The sequence below is a fragment of the Uloborus diversus genome, chromosome 8, assembly GCF_026930045.1.
Source record: "Uloborus diversus isolate 005 chromosome 8, Udiv.v.3.1, whole genome shotgun sequence".
NCBI lineage: Eukaryota > Metazoa > Arthropoda > Arachnida > Araneae > Uloboridae > Uloborus > Uloborus diversus.
The window spans coordinates 100,897,213-100,915,104 of NC_072738.1; the positions used below are offsets into that span (position 1 = coordinate 100,897,213).

The 17,892-nt window shown below is 33.7% G+C and overlaps 2 protein-coding genes across 4 annotated transcripts in view; one reads left to right on the top strand and one right to left on the bottom strand.

Moving 5' to 3' along the window:
- The window catches only part of LOC129227691 (lipid droplet-regulating VLDL assembly factor AUP1 homolog), a 46,544-nt gene extending 35,914 nt beyond the window's left edge, over positions 1 to 10,630 (bottom strand). The window contains exon 1 of one of the 2 annotated variants that reach the window (XM_054862285.1): positions 10,485 to 10,630. Coding sequence is in view for 1 of the 2 variants with exons in the window: in XM_054862284.1 (XP_054718259.1) it covers positions 10,437 to 10,474 (38 nt within the window). In the remaining variant the exon portion in view is untranslated. Of the gene's footprint in view, positions 1 to 10,436 lie in introns of both variants that reach the window. The other variant, XM_054862284.1, reaches the window with a different exon arrangement.
- A 1,312-nt stretch (positions 10,631 to 11,942) lies between these two features.
- LOC129227730 (transcription initiation factor IIA subunit 1-like) overlaps positions 11,943 to 17,892 on the top strand; it is a 37,652-nt gene continuing 31,702 nt past the window's right edge. For both annotated transcript variants that reach the window (XM_054862334.1, XM_054862333.1), the window contains exon 1: positions 11,943 to 12,057. In XM_054862334.1, the coding sequence (XP_054718309.1) occupies positions 12,040 to 12,057 (18 nt within the window). In that variant the 5' untranslated portion in view covers positions 11,943 to 12,039. The remainder of the gene's footprint in view (positions 12,058 to 17,892) is intronic.

The following is a 17,892-nucleotide window of genomic DNA, read 5'->3' on the forward strand; positions in this document are numbered from 1 at the left end:
CCGAACTAAATGTTGAAAGATGAAATTCGTTCACCTTCCATAAGATTCCCTAATTTCCAAAATTTCCTCGGGTCAGACCCCTGGCCATGTCACATATTGCTGGTTCATGCAAATTACACACATCAGAAAATATGTAAAATGGCATTTTCAAGGCACACAATTCTTTAAATTTCGCGGGGGAAGGCCCCAGACCCCTTTCTGTTATGCCAGTTTCCATGCTCCTTTGTCCCCCCAAAACCCCTGGTGACGTCCAGTCCCGTCAATAATTTTTGCAAGTTGCTGCCTCTGAGAATGATAGTCTATGTCATTTCAGGATGTGCAAAAACAAATTGATAAATAAAAAGGGAAAATAAAAATGAGAACAATTAATTTTTCAGTTTAATATAGTTTTAGTTTTTAAATTTTGAAAATATTAACGAAAAAAAAAACCATTCCATTATTTTTACTTTTTACTAATTCTACTAGGATACTGCCAGGTTAGGTTAGCCACAACTGGAGTTTCTCATCGAAGTTACAATTCAGTCCGTCAGGGCTCATTTAATTCATTACTTTATGTTACCTTAAATTTATTAGCCTTATAATGTGATTTCTTCCAGTAGTGTACTTTTTTTTCTTTTAAATCGTAAGCAAACTGCAGTGCATCGCTTAACCCGTAACAGGGGAGGTGCGGTCTCACAGACCGCTCAAAGTTCATCCGATCACCCAGAGCATTTTTTAAGGAATTTTAACTAGGCGGCTAAAGTTTATCATAAAGGCTGTAACATTCCCAATAATTTTCCCCCTTTTTTCAGCAAATATGTGCATATATCGTTGCCTCAAGGTGGTATTTCTGTAAGTACTGTTTGTTCTGAGATGACTCCTATAGGACTTCTGATTTAAGAGGAAGCCGATATGAACCTAACCATAAGTATAATATTAACTCCGAAGTAAAGGGGGTCCGGGGGGAAAACCCCTTTACCCTAAAGGGGTTTTCCCCCCGGAAAATTTTTGAATTTGTAGTCTTAAAAACGCATTTTAAGACTATCTTTGGTCATGTTAGGGTAGAAGAGGTTTCGTGGGGCTCACTTGTCTATTTTTCGAAATTGTAGCTTTAAGAATGCGGTTAGACGATTTTTTTGATGATGTTAGAGGGAGGAGAGATTTGAGGGCCCATCCCAGAAAGTTTTTCTGATTTGTAATCTTTGAAATGCATTCTGTCTTTCATAATATTAAGTGCTTGGGAGCGACCCCCCCTTAAAAACGCAAACATTATGTCCAATAATGTTCAGAAGAGGGAGGTTCGGGGGTTCTCCGGCGGATTTTTTTTTTTGCAATTGCGGTGTTAAAAACGCAGTTCAATACAATCTTTTCGTGATGTTTCGTGGAGGAGAGATTTGAAGGCCCGCACCAAGAAATTTTTCTAATTTGCAGTCTTAAAGATGCATTCTAATTATCTTTTATAATGTAGGGGAGAAAAGGTTTGGAGTGCTTCCCAGGAAATTGTTGGAAATTGTAGCTCTAAAAAGGCTGTTTCAGACGATTTTTGGTGATGTTAAGGGGAGGAGAGATTAAAAGGCCCATCCCAGGCAGGGTTGGCTTTCTGCCGGCAGAAACTGGTTATAACCGGTAAAAACCGGCAGAAACTGGAAAAAACTAAAAAGCGTCTTTAATAACTAAAGTAATTATTAAATTATATTTGTTTAAGTTTTAACTAAAAAATTAAACTTCATTTCATCATTTTAAAAAATAAAATCCTATGCTAGAGCCCTTGATTTAGTACAGAAAAGGAACTTTTCAACTGCAGATACTCGAAAAATTTGGATTAATATTGTAGGAGCCCAGACCGGGGCGCTCAGACTACCTTGAGATGGTTGGAAGAGCCGGCGCCACCGAGTATCCACGACATAACATATCCCACGAGTCTGCGCGACGAGCGGGAAAAAGAGCCAAGGAAACGAGAATGGACGGACGCGCAAAAAGGCCGCCCGAATAGTTCGCTGTGAAATGCCGTAGTTGTAGATGTAGAATTGATATTTGATTTCATAAATATAAATAGCTGTTGTACATAGGTTCTAGTATTAATTAAAATTTCATTATGAGTGCTAATGCGAATCGTTCGTTGAGTGACAGTGTCAAGATCAGAACCCATCGAATCCCACAAGTGGTGTCAGAAGTGGAATAGAAAGGAAAGAAGATAAGTACATTTTGCAATTTTGATGTCATTTTAGTTAAAATTGAAAATTTTATTCGTAGAAAATATGAGATATGTTCAATATAGTATTGAAGATAAAGCATTTTACTTGCATTACGTAACCGAAGCTTTTGAGTTTGAAATATTTTATTGATAGAATATTTATGATGTGTGGTTCAACATTGAACTTTTAAAGAAAAGAACATTTTGTTTTGATGTCTACAAATTGAAGTATTTTGTTTAGAGAAGATATTAGATATGTCCAATATCAGTGTTGAAGATTAAAAAAAAAATTGTTTACATTTTGTTACTGAAGATTTTGGTTTTGAAATATTTTATTTATAGAATGTATGATATGTGTTCAACATTGAACAAAAACATCCCGGAAATCGTATATATTTTTTTTTTTCATTTTATTGCAAAGATAATTTATATTGTTCTTGGTTAACGAAAAATTTCACAAGCGAAACAAAAGCCATGTCTTTCTTGTCCAAGGGTAAAAAGGCTGATCTGCAAACTTTAGCCAGAGAATTACGCGTCGACGTAAATGGCGATGACAAAATAATTGATTTACGGGACAAAATTACTAACTGTAAATTATTTACTGATGACCTCGATTTTGTAAAGAACACTTTAAACACAATTATTGAAGAACGGAAAGAAATGGAAGAAGCGGAAAAGGTGGAAAAACAATTAGAAAATGAACGCATCGATAGGGAAACGTGTCGTCTTGCCGATGAACGTGCAATCGAACTAGAAAAACTAAGATTAGAGTCACAAAACCACCCTAGGGATGTTGTATCACACAATCCCATAGACTTTGACCGGATGCAGATTGATTTTTAAAATGTCTTACCATTATTCAACCCTGAAAAAGACGATATGTCATTATTTTTAACAATTGTGGAGAGACAAATGAAGCTTTTCAATGTTCCAGAAAATTTGTGGGTCTCACATTTACTCGGAGTACTTCCAACCGATATAGCAAAATTAATTGCTAGAGAACCGGAAGACCTGTTTAAAAATTATTCACATATTCGGAACATTTTATTGCAAAGATTCAAATTAACAGCCGACAAATTTCGAACTCTTTTCAGAAAACATCAAAAACGCGATAACAGTATGTGGAAAGATTTTTATTTTGAAATCAGAAACTACTTTGAAGGCTGGTTAGATGAATTACAAATAAACGATTTCAAAGATTTACAGGAACTCATAATCTCAGATGAGATTAAGAAAAAATGCTCCCCAGATTGTAAAGAACATTTTCTTGATGATTGGGAAAATTTGACGAATCCCCACAAACTTGCAGAAAAACTTGTTGCATATGAAAATATACGGCCACCCCGAACAAAACCCAATTCATCTTCCACAAACTATAAAACGAATAAACCGATGCATAAAATTAATCAACATAACCAAAGTTACCCTCAGAGACCAAAATTGCCAGAAAAACGATGTTTTTTCTGTGGGAAAAATAACCACATAAGTACAGACTGTTATCATAAACAAAAAGGAATACGTTGTTTTCGTTGCGGTGAATTAGGGCACAAATCACTTAATTGTGCGAAACCTAAGGAAACAATTGCTACAAACGGACAATCGGTCGTAAATACAATTAATTCTCAGAACTTACTCTTGAAAAATGCTAGAATTTGTTCTCTTAATTTAATTTCATTAGTGGACACAGGTAGTCAAAAAACACTTTTGAAAAGAAGCCAGTATGAAAAAATAAAAAAATTGGTAAAATTAGACCAAACAAGCATATCTTTGACCGGTTTGGGAAAAATGTCTATCAAACCATTAGGATATTTTAGATTGGACATTGAAATTGACAATTTCAGATGTACCACAGATATTTTTGTCATAGAAGACAATTCCATTTGCTTTGACTTAATTATCGGCATTGATGTTATCCAGCAGGGAGTTCTAAACATTTCACCAAATGAAGTATCATTTTCAGAGCTGAAGAGTGAACCCGAAATTTTTTTGATTAATATGGTTAATGTTTTGGATGATTCCGAAATTGATTTAAGTCACTTGACAGAAGAAAAATTGCATTTTGAATTACTGTCCTTAATAAAGACGTATGCTCCCAACAAAACCAAATCCATCGATGTGAAAATGAAAATTAATTTAACTGATCAAATTCCGATTTTCTCTTCCCCTCGACGGCTACCACCCGTTGAAAAAAAGGTCGTGGAAGCGCAAGTCGAAGAATGGTTAGCAAAGGGAATTATTCGAGAAAGCTGTTCGGACTTTTCTTCTGCTGTAGTTCAGGTGAAAATAAAAGATAACACGTCTAGACTTTGTGTCGACTACAGACGTCTAAATAAGAAAACAGTACGAGAACATTTTCCGTTGCCCGTAATAGATGATGTAATCGACAAATTACATTCCGCAGAGGTATTCACAACGTTAGACCATAAAAACGGTTTCTTCCATGTAGATGTAGAAGAAAGTTCTAGGAAATACACATCTTTTGTAACACATGAAGGGCTATACAAATTTTTAAAATGCCCATTTGGTCTCACAAATTGTCCCAGCGTCTTTTCTAAATATGTTTATAATGTTTTTCGTCAATTAATAAAAGATGATATCGTTATAATATATATGGATGATCTCAAAATTCCTTCCAAAACTGAAGCTGAAGGTATAGAAAAATTGAAACTTGTTCTGAAAACCGCGTCAGAATATGGTCTAGAGTTAAATATCAAAAAATGTAATTTTTTGAAGAGAGAAATCGAATTCTTAGGGTATAGGATTGCAAATGGTGTGTTGCGTCCTCCAACGCTTAAAACTAAAGCTGTAATGAATTTTCCAGAGCCAAAATGCACTAAAAATGTTTTAAGTTTTATGGGCTTGACTGGATATTTCAGAAAATTCATTCGACATTATAGTATAATTGCTAAACCATTGAGCGATTTACTCAAAAAAGATACTGCGCTCAAATTTGACATTAATGAACAAAATTCTTTTAATGAACTTAAAAGAACTTTATCTTCTGAACCTGTTCTGTCTATTTCCAACCCAAAAAGTGAAACTGAAATTCATTGCGATGCTTGTATAGATGGCTACGGTGCTGTTTTAATGCGAAAATCAATAGTAGATAATCAGTTACACCCAGTGTATTTTATGAGTAAGAAAACAACAGATACCGAACGCAATTACTCAAGTTATGAACTAGAAGTTTTAGCTGTCATCGAAGCGTTGACAAAATTTAGGATTTATGTGTTGGGCATTCCATTTAAAATCATAACCGATTGCAACGCATTTAAAATGACTATGGAGAAAAAAGAAATTAGCATGAAAATCGCTAGATGGGCTTTAATGCTATCCGATTTCGACTACGAAATTGAACACAGAAAAGGTACAAGAATGCGCCACATTGACAGTTTAAGCAGAAACCCTATTTGCATGATTACACAAGATATTGTAACTCTGAAAATACTCCAAGCTCAAGAAACTGATGAACATATCAGAACAATTAAAGAAGTTTTAAAGTCAAAACCGTACGATGATTATTTAGTGAAAAATAATATTCTTTATAAATGTATCAATGGCAATGATTTAATTATAGTACCAGAAGAAATCTAGCTCAATCTGAATTGAAGAACCACAAATTGAAAGAAGATTTTTAAGTTTACGTTTTTTTTTTCTTTCCTTCCCTATGCGACTGACTTTTTAAGAAAAAAGGGTGTCACAGCGACACTGAAGAAAAAAAAGAGTATCATCTCGACACTGAAGAAGAGAAACGAGTGTCACCACGACACTGAAGAATGAAAAAAAAGAGTGTCACCACGACACTGAAGAGGAAAAAGAGTCATCTCGACACTGAAGAAGAGAAACGAGTGTCATCTCGACATTGAAGAATAAAAAAAGAGTGTCACCACAACACTGAAGAGGAAAAAGAGTCATCTCGACACTGAAGAAGAGAAACGAGTGTCATCTCGACACTGAAGAAGAGAAACGAGTGTCATCTCGACACTGAAGAGGGAAAAAGAGTGTCACTACGACACTGAAGAGGGAAAAAGAGTGTCACCACGACACTGAAGAGGGAAAAAAGAAGGGAAAATGCCAGAATTTTACTTGCCAATATTAGCGTAGATTTTGTCACTATGTCACAGCTTTATAAAAAAAATTGGCCCTATTTCTCAAAACTTATTTTTCCAGTTAAATTTTTACCATTACCCCAGTTACTACATGGTAGACCAGTTTAGTAAAATATACAATAGATGAAAGTTTCACGAACATTGCTTGTTCCTTGATGCATTGACTACTATCTCTTCTGTAGCAAGAATATTCCAAAATTTCTTGTTTGTGCACATTAAGTTGAGAAACTGTTTGGATTTCAGAAAACACCTTTTCTAAGAGGCAACTGCAGGGTTAAAACAATGTCACATTTAAGTTTTGACTGTGAAGATATTGTAATTAAAGTGTGCTTTGGGGTTAAGAACTAATTATGTTTTTCCATGCATTTTCTATTGTATTGTATGTCAGTAATTAATTTTTGTCGTTTGTGAGTTTTTGCCAGTTTCTGCCGCAAATGTGGCAGAAAGTGGTTTTTGCCATGCCGGTTTTAACCGGTTTCTACCAGTGGTTTTAACCGCCTCGGCAGAAACTTGCCAACCCTGATCCCAGGAAAATTTTCTAATTTATAGTTAAAAACGCATTCTAGACTATCTTTGGTATATGGTTAAGGGTTGAAGAGATTCTGAGGTCTACTCACAAAATTTTTTCAAATTGCAAATGTAGGCAATCCATGATTCATGAGTAGATTTTAGAGGACCATCAATTTTTCGAAATTGAGCTCCAAAAACATTGTTTTTGAAGATTTTCAATGATGTTAGGGAGGGAGGAGTTCTCCCCCGGAAACATATTGAAACGCAAGCGCCTAAAACAAAATTTACACCGATCTTGAACGATGTTGGCGAAAAGGAGAGGTGGAGGCCCCTCCCCTCTGGAAACTTTTACAAGTTCTTTTTTAAAACGCAGTTTGTAGACGATCTTTGGTAATATTAACAAGAGGAGTTGTTTGGAAGGTCCCATATTAAAAAGGGAATGAAGAAAAATTACATAGCACTCACAGCATAAAGTCAGTTTTGTTACTGTTTTAAAATAGATGATCAGGGACGCAAGCAAGTAGCTAGAACTTTGTTGGGGGGGGGGGGGTCCAAGGCGGAATGAACTTTAAAAATGGGGGAATACTAAATCAGAAGCTTTAGCTATTAATTATATTAATTAGTACTATTTCAATTAAAACTACAATTGTTAAAGCATGAAAATTAGCTTCAAACTAATTAGATTAAAATTTTAAGGCATTAATAAAAGGTAATTAATCAAAAAAATTTTTAATTATCTCTACATAGTATGAAATGAAGTCTCTAAAAAGCGTTTCACATAAATTCCCAAATATGGGGATGAAAAATTACCCGCTCATATTAACATTATAGTCTATCGTTGGAAAGGGGAGATTTTTCTGCTCCCTATGTAATTTTTTTTTCAATTCTCTAACTCAATTATGGTGGGAATTATTTGCATTAAAAACCCGAATTTTTCAAGGCTTCGCTGCACTTCAGGCACTACTTGGGTAGGTAACACTTTTCAAATCTTTCGTTTCCTTCTTTCTTTTTTATTTCAATTCCTTAAAAGCATTTTATTTTGTAGTGATCCATAACCCTGCCTAAAAGTTGTGAGTTTCCGTGATACAGCGGAAAAATATGTGGAAATTCGTGATTGCGAAAAAATTATATAGTTCGCAATCACAAATTGCGATAGGACCCTACTCGTTGGGTTTCTTGTTTATTCAAATGGAATGGAAATGGTCCAGAAATTTGCACCCATGGTGATTTTTTTTTAATAGGTAGCACGAGGCATATGAATATCCATAAAAAAAAGAAATGGTAATTAGGATGTGGTAATAAGAATTAAGATTTTATGGCTGATATCCAACAGTACACTAAGCAAAAAGATTATTTACAGCGTGTAACGTTATGTATTTTAATTTCTTATCAAACTTAAATGATGGGCATTAGGAATCTGGAAATATTAAAGACGATTGGATGACTTTTTTTCTTTTTAAGGTAATCTATATAAGCGTTTTTAACAACATAAAAACAACATAATTTTGCAAAAAAAAACACACTTTTTTTTAAAATATAAAGTTTGCTTGAGTTAAGGCCTGAAATAAATATGAATAAAATGAAACCGCAGAAGATTTGTAACTATGACGAAGAACATTTTGCTCTCTAAATAAAAATTAAAAAACGATTGTCGTCATAGTAATCTGAAAAATCAGAGCAGCATCAATTTTGTTAAAGTGAGGATAATAAGCTATTCGTGATTGCTCAATAATAACACTATGACAAACTACAGGACTACTGCAAACACCAGGAGTGTGCAGAATGAGAATATGTTATTTTTTCGATGCTATTTTTGTCTGAACATAATATTTAGATGGGAATCCAAAATAAGGTGTAACGCTCAAAATTATAAAAATAAAACACATTTCAAAAAAATGCAATACAACTTACCTATATTTTTTTGGAGTGCGTTGAATTTTTTTCTTCTTTTTTCGATTTGTTTTCCTAATTTGAGGAAGAAAATGTTTGCCACCGACACCAATAATGAAGATGCATTGTGTGACATCAGAGACTCACAAGCCTCAGGAGCCCCTACCACTTTCTAAAAATGTGGCGCTGTCTACAATGGCCCCGCTGCGGACAGCCCATTCCCTGATTAAATGCAGAAAAACATTCCAAGTGTCACTTTCCTTTCGCTATATGGCCCAGGCCTTTGATATGGCCTTCCCTCAAAAACATTCCTACATGAGAGTGGGACGATTTCGAGGAAGGTTTATAATGGCTACTCAATATTGATGACCCATCAATCTTTCAGAAAGTCACAATAAATGTTTGTTTACACGCTGCTGGCAATTTTCACGTGCCGGATTCCCTCTGGTGTTTGTAAAAAGATAAGCAAACTACTTTTGCTGCCCCAAGTCCTGGTACCAAGCGTTCCTGTACGCAGATAGCCGCGAAAAGCTTATCATCAAGGGAAGCGCTAATGAAGTGGGGTGCTTAATCGATTGCTTAATCTGTCGCCGAATGCGAGGTAGCCCAGTCTACGAGCAGGGCCTTTCCAGAAGGGAACAGAAAGATCTCCTCAGCAAGTACAAGTCAGCGGTTTTAATACAGAAGACGAGGTTTTACAAAGATTTGAAACCCGTTTACAAAAATTCTTGAACCAATCTTGGATTTTCCAATGTCGCCCAGTGGTTTGATTTTGCATCTTCTAGGCAACAGGTTTTTTCACTACGCGACATTGGTGTCGTGTAGTCCCTATGTTAAAAAATGCTCTGCGATCACCTCTATTTTATTTTCAGTCCTATTGAATGTTTTTTTCCAATAGCTTTCTGTTTTGTGACCTTGAACACCCCTTTTGCTTATCAGCATCTTTTAGCGAGTGCATCTGGTTTAAATTTAATTGCATTCTTTAGAAGCGGTCTGTGAGACCGCATCTCACCTTCAGTGTTACAATCTTTAGCAGTAGTAGATATGGCGAACCGTTTAAATAGGGGTTCCTTTGTCTTACCTGCGTTACACAGAAGAAATGCAAACTATTCCAGTTGAAGTTGAGAGTTGTTTGATATGTTCACAAAAAATACGCAATGATGTTTTAGGGACAATAAAGGCAGAATAATTCCTGGAAATACGACGCGAAATACTTATATTTAATGGATTGTCAAATTTTTTTTTGTAACGTCATATAATCAATTTTCTGGTATTAAAATGTTCTGTAGGTATATTAAACACTTAAAACAAAATCATTAATAAATAACAGATTAATTTTGCTACGAGTAGTAAATTATTTACTGAAGAATATGAAAAATATTAAGAATCTAGCAAAATTTCCTCGGAAAAGGTATATTTTAATTCAGAATTCAAAAATATTTTTTTTCCTGTGCTAATAAAAGTACAAAGAGCACTTAAGGAAAGTTGCAGGAATGTATCTTAATTACACGATTTAAAAAAAATCTGAAAGTAGAACGGTCTCTGAGACCTCACGTCCCCTGTTATGTCTTACTTTTTCACCTCCCCTGTTACAGGTTAATTGCACTAACGTTCTTTTATCTGGAAAATGGTCTTTAAAAATTGAATGTAAAACACGAATAATAAGTACAAATACAACAAAAATTCATTCAAAACTATTCATTGAAAATTCGTATGTTATTTGAGCTAATTATTTCCCCAATTGTGTTACAAACCTATGCTTATCAAATATATCGTCCAGCTGAAGCGTCATTTTTCTTCACCTTTTTTCAGTTTCAGGAGCAGTGTAAGTTCATTTCATTTAAAAATTTTCAGAAAATCATTTTGATTTCAAATAAAAAGCTGTTATACTACATCATTTATTCCAACAGTACCGCAATGTGAGCAAAACTTTTAAAAACTGTTACGGTTTTTGTTTACGAATGACCATTGACAATACGGTCATGGCTAATATAAATGTCAGGAATAAAAATTAAACATCGGCTACGTTCGCATTCCTCGGCTGATAGTTATCGACTAGGTGAGTGTTGATCACATGTTTAAGTTCGTTGAGCTCAGTCGGTCGCAACCGTTAAATTGATCACGTAACAGCTAGTGACGTCAACTAATGCTAAATTTTTGAAGGTGACGTCATTATTTTAACCGTTGAGCTACCGGTAGCGTATCGAACACAACTTATTATTGGTCAAAAATGTCACGTGGTTCAATCAACCAATCAACCAGCTTAAATTGCCGTCGACTGGTAGATCATAGCCATAGACTAATAATAAGAGTAGACCGAGCTTTCTCATTCTTGCTGATGAAGAAAATTGGTTCATAGATGTATCATGTGACTAGTGGAAGGGCTTGGCGAAGACTTTGGCAGCATGGTTGCTAGATGGCAGCATTATCTATAGTTTGGCACTCGACATGTATTTTAAGACAATGTGTTTTCATTAAAAAAAACTTCCAGGTGCAGAGATTGAACTGTTTTTCTTTTAGTTATGCATTATTTTGACATTAGTAATAGTTTTTGATCAGTTTTCGGTAACTTTTATTTCATCTGAAGCTGTCAGCGTTGGCGTGAACGAAATGGCGTAAACGTTTCGCGTTAACGCAAAAATGTACTAATCGGTATCTTAAATTGAAACTGTAGGTAAAAATCTTACCGTTTGCTGATTCTTCTTGGTCGCTTGCATCTTTTATTGCTTAGAGAGTTATTGAAATTGACTAAAGAAGATGCACAATACTATTAAACGAAAAACTCACTATTTTAACTAAATATTTACAACTTAGAATAACAAATTTACAAATCGGACTCCATAAAAAATCATTCTTCCGTGTTCCATCAATTCTATTTATTTTATTTCGCGCTGGCGTTGATCGTCTGCTACGATTAACGCCCGCTGTTGCTAGGATATCCACCAGTCACATGGTTTGGTTTATGAGCAGCAAAAGGGTTGCCATAGCTCGGTCTACTCTTATTATTAGTCTATGATCATAGCACGCTGGAGTTAGTCCCCCGTCGACCAGTCGAGGTATGCGAACGCACCCATTGATTCTGCTGGAATAGTGAAAAATTCCCCCCAATTTTTTTTACTATTGAAAAAATCATAAAAATTTGTTCGTCTCATTTTAAAAATAATTCAATCATAAGTTTCAGTTTTGGACTGAAGAAGTCTTAGCTGATACCGATTATTTAATCGATATAAGTAATTTTTTTTTTCTTGTATTATTTTCCTAAAAACTTGGCGTAGTTGTTCTTGGTATTGGCTATATAAAAGCTGTTCGTTCCTGTAATGGTCGGCTCATTGTAAGCCCAGAACCCTCATTCGTATAATGGCTGCGTCCAGCGTGGTAATATATTAAGTTTATTAATTTAATGTTTTGATGTGTATGTAAACAGTACCCAAATTATCGCACTTTGGTGGCATTCCAGTGTTCAAGTTTTCTTCCGTAAACTTAACATATGACCGAAACTCTTCCACATTTGGAAGTGACTGAGCGCAGTGGATATAAACGTGCAACAAATTATGTTTAGAAAATTCAGGAAATTTGTTTCAAATTGTAAATTTGCTGCTGATACTTAAATTTTAAAGCATGTCGCATCAGGTATTAACATTTTTAAGGTCTGTCGATTTATAACACTGCTTAAACCTTTATTTAAAAAAATGTTGCAATTTGATTTCTACAGTAACATATTTTGCTAAGTTTATTTATCTTTGAATTTTTCACGCTACATCTGAAAAAATAGTCCTTTTTCAATTTTTGAAATCGCTATTTTTTGTATTCTGTTTGACTTGGTACCACACTTTTGTCCTTTTTCCATTTCAAAAATTAGGAGGAAATGTAATCACATCAAATTCAAATTCGGTCCTGCACAATTGGGAGAAGAGTATTCTTTTTTTTTCTTTGCAAGTAATTTAATGTAGCAAAAATTCTCTTCATTTTGCGTTTCATAGATGATTTCAATTTTAATCTTTTCATCCTCGATTTGTTTAGTTACTTTTAAACTTTGAGAAAACTCAAATTTTGGGAAAAAAAATATCTTTCATATTTTTTTAATTTCGTCGTATATGTATTAATACAATTAAATGCAAAAGTTATTTTGCAGCAGTGCAAAAATTTTCCCAAAAAGTTTTTGTGATTTTTTTTTTTTTTTTGCATCAAAAGAGTTATTTGCAATCTCACATACTATGTAGACCAGATGTATTTGATAGCTAACAATATGAGAGTTGTCAAATTTTGGGCATGTAAAGATAATCTAGCTGAACTGTTTAATGAAATAAGTAAAACATAAAAATTAATAAGTTTTTAAAAACCTAGTTATTAGTGATATAAGGGTGAGATCTTGTAAAATGTCAAAATTTGTTAAACGCTTTTGTTTTCATTACGCAATTTTTTTTCCTGAATACACTTTTCCTCCAAACCTAGTAACCTACATGCAATATACTGACAGAGACACTTTGGTTATTCCATTGCCTAGTAGAGATGAGTTCGGGCTCATTTTTGAGAGCCCGGGCCCACACGAACCCGAATATTTGTAACCGAGCCTGCCTGATATTGTCTCAGACCAAAGTCTGAGCCCGAAGCAAACTTTCTTGTATCAAAAACCAAGCCTTCTACAGTCTGACATGATCTCTCTGTTAATGAAAAATGTTAAGTCAAATGTTCTTCATTAGCAGAAGTTTCTAAATTTTCTTAAAATGCTCCACTTCAAATGCATTACTCTGACATGCTGCAATAGTAATTGCAAAAAAAAAAAACAATAAAAAAGCATTTTTTTTTTTTTTAATTTTTTGCAAGGGGGGGGAGTTAAATTTTCACATTGATTGAACTGATTTAAATGTTCCTTTCATTTTCACGAGTAATGAGGAAAGAATGAGTAATGGACAAAATTCCCTTTTTCTCTTCAAAATGAGCAAAAGTTTTTTTTATTTTTTGAACTGAAGCCTTATTAAATTCAAATGAATATGAAACACCAGCTGAGCTTGGGGTGGTTGTTCATTTAACCTTCCACCACTGCTTTGTAAATACCAACTGGCTCATAAAATTTTCCCCGATAACACTAGATGGTTGCACCATATTCATAGGCATAGGGGGGGAGAAGGGATACCTGTTGACTTAGACTGAAGGAGGCCCAATCTTTTTTAAACTAGGCGTGAAATATAAAGGTAAACAATATGGAGGGGGGCCCAAAATTTCTGTGTACGCCCCTGCATGGGCCACAGCAACATCAGTTTTACCCGCCTAAAATGCTTATTGATTAAATACAAACTTATAGCTGTCCGTTACTGGTGCCATTACCCAAAGTAAGATTTTTACAATGTTTTGATAAAATTTAATTTTGGTTTTATTTGTTTTCTAGTTTTAAATATAAAATTTGCTTTCAGTATTAAGTGTTTTGAAAATCTTTGTTTTTTAACTGTTTCAAACCTAGAAACAAAATTTATAATTTATTTTTTTTAGTCGGGAGAATCATTAAATTTTTTGTAAATGTGATGGTCTTGTTATAATAGTAATTTTTACAGAACATTCCATGTTTCCAGAAATTGTACCAGTTTAAGCAATTAAGCATTAATGTGAAAATCGAGATAAATAAAAAGGCCGTATGTTTGCAAGCCATAAATCCTTCATCAAAGCCTACCTTATGCTATTTCCGCATGGCATAACAATAAACTCGTTTTGTAAGGACAGTTGTCGACAAACAATTTCTGACTTTTGATTCCAAAAAAGAAAAGTTTGAGAACTAGCTGTTGCAGCACTGTTTGCTGGACATGTTTGGATATTACTGTTGTTTTCGCTTACACTTCTCTACCATTTTAGTGCATTAATTGTTTTAAAATTGTTTTCCAAAAAAGTATGAAGAAGGAAATGGATTATTCTTTAAAATTTTTTTTGCTTTATATATATTTTTTATTTACCCAGAATAAATATTTTGTATTCTTCTTATCAATTCAAACTTAAAAGCTTTTGATTATACCTAAAAGCTTTTCGATCGAGTAGCAAATTTGCAGTTAAATGACAAAGGTAAAATTGCTTGCTTAAATGGGTTTTTGGTAGTGTCGGTTCAATTCATTTCTTAGAAGACAGCAGCTACATGCAGTTTTTTTTTTTTTAATTTATAAATTAATAAAAACTTTTGCTAAAATATTTGTTTGTAGTGCTTATATCATTGGTATTCTTTAATGAATAATATGGATTACCATTAAGTTAACTCTGTAACTCTCTCATCAATCTCAAATTAAACTCAATACAATTTCTTATTTGCAATTAGGTTTTTCCATTTTTGCCATCCATTTTTCCACTGCCTTGGTAAAAATATCTTTTCACCGGCAAAACCAGGGCTGTCGAGTTGTACTGATTTTGGGGTAAAGGAGTTGGAGTCGTTAGAAAACATGCCCACTCTGGGCTTCTTTTTTTCTTTCCTTTTCACTGACTCTCCTTGCATTTCATAAATACTGACTACCAATTGGTTCAATTATATGTATGAAAATATACTAATGAGAAAATAATTGCCATTATGGCAATCAGCTAGCTTGAGTGCTTACCGAACTTTCTGTAGCCGTACCCTAGTTTACTTGCGTTTTAACTTAAGTAATAGCAACTGTCAGCAAATGGTTTTGTTGCTCAACATTTTCAATTAATCACTTTCAAATAAAAATAGAACTATAGTGTTTTGTTCGATTTCACTAATAAAATAGTAAAAGAAACGTAATAAATTAGTAAGTCGAGGCCCATAGCTAAGGTTGAAACGTTTAAGGGTGATCGGCAGATTCAAAGAAGTTCTGGCGCGAAAGAATGAATCCAAAAGATTCAATGAAATGATCTAATGTTTTTTTCTTTATTAAAACTATTTCTATAAGCTTGGTTCTCACTAAAAAGTATGGAACAAAATAAGTGTAAATGATTTCTTAATTACAACACTCAATAATTGCAGTTAATCTTAAAATCTTCATATTAAGGTTTATTCTAAAGCAGCCAATAAAATTTAAATTAAAAATTTAGGGAAGAAGAGATATAGGCATAGTAAAAGCTATTCATACAAATTTGTGTACCGCCGCATTTTTTGTAAAATTAGCTCCTGACATATATGTGCCTATTTTTGTTGAAATTTTATTGATGAAATATAATTCAAAATATATTTGCAAAAATTTTCAGAATTAAAGTATTTATATTTTTTATAAACTCTGAAATTAACTTTGGGTGTCATCTACCAGATGGGTGTCACCCGGGGAAAACCACCCCCTCTCAAGAACTTGGATTTAGAAAAAAAGCTTTTTTTTCTCTCAAATTACTGCTTTCAAAAATTGAAAGCACACGATTTGATCAATATCTATTTGTTAAACATTAAAGGAGGCAAATTGCAGATAATCCTTTTCAAATTTTTTAAAAGGGATTTTTAAGTCATCTCACTTTTTAACTTGTAACTATTGGAAAATTTGATTTTTTAAATTGAATTTCTGACGTATGCGCCTTGAGTGTACAATGAAAAACAAAATGCAAAATTTTCATAAAAAAGAAATAATATTTCAGTCTCTGTTTAGAGGTTTTCTTCCTTTCCTTGAAGGGAGAAAGAGAGTTGAAAAAATACAATTAAAATTTTTTTAAAAAAATACGGAGTCGGGCGTTTCAAAATCTCAGGGTCGGAGTTTGCCATTTTCCTTCTGACTCCACAGCCCTGGGCAAAACTACCAAACCTTTGACAAAAAATGTTTGCAGATCAATATTGGAAAACTCTTAGTTTTCTCTTAAATCATGTTAATTCAATGAATTGTCCATTTATTCTTTACAAAGTTTTTATGGTTTAATAAGGATTCAAATTTTCATTATCTCTCACTTAAGCTTGGTTCAACGCATAAAGTCTACTTTTTTTTTTTTTTTTTTGCATGTTTTGTTTTCTAAACGCAGTGAAACTTAGGTTTGTCGAACTTCAGAGCCGAAAACTTTAATTACGTGTAGTGAATATTTATCCCCGTTCAACTGAATGAAGAATTTATGCCATTTATTTTCAATAATTTGTATTTTGTTTCATGAACAAAGTCGGACTTCCCTTGCTAAAGTAAGTCAAAGTCGCTTTTTCTCCCCAAATAGTAAAAGGCAAGAAACTGACACAATTGCATCAAAAGGTGTCTAGATAAGACAATATTCTAGCATTCCAGATGATTTGAATTTCTAGGTATGCGAGGTGATGGAGGGTAAAACGGTAAGCACATACTTGCAAGAAAAAATGGTTTCTGTACCAATAAATAATTGTTCTTAACCAGGGGTCTGGCCAGAGGATATTTGGGTCCGTTAACGGACCCTTCACAAAAATCCGATCAATCAAAACGGACCTTTCACAAAATCCCGATTAAACAAAACGGAGCTTTCACAAAATCCCGATCAAACAAAGCAATCCCGATCAAACAAAACGGACCCTTCACAAAATTCTGATAAACAAGATCGGATCTGTCGAATTGTTTATTGAAAGAGCAAATCTGAAAACAAAATAACGCATATTTCTGTGTATAAACCGATAATTTTTGGAACCTTTTTTAAGTCAAATTAGAGGGATCAGCTTATACAAAATAGACTAATTTTGAAAAAAAAAATAAAATCAGCACTCTTGGGATGTTCCTGCAAGCGATAAATAATTGCTACTGCCAAATAAATATAATGGTTGTTTGTTTTATCACAGCTAATTAGCAGCGGTGTTTTTGTAAACTTTTCTCAAAAGGCATTGGTAAGCACTTTTCTCTGCTCATGATTTAATAAACAATAATAATATATATCTGCGAAATGAACTTAGAACTGCAAAGGGATAGTAGGGGTGAGGAAAAAATATGATCCGCTTCAGATAGTGTTACCAACTTCAAAATTATCACCACTTAGCATCTGGCGGGTGCGGTGTTATTTTGGGAGAAAATTATATGGGTTTTGATTTTTCGATGCTAACAAGGATGATTAACTTTAAATAAACTCTTTTAATTACCATTTTTTTTTTCTTTAGATGTCTACATTTTGAAAAATGCAATCATTTAACATCCGATATGAGAATCATATTTTGTTCTTTTTTCAAGCTAACTTCGCTTTATTAGGATTCAAATAAATGAAAAGTTTCTTTATTTCTGTTAGAACTCTCATTTCAAGATTTTAAAGCAAAATTCCATTTTCTGTTATGAGTCAAAAATTAAAATGCTAAATAGATGG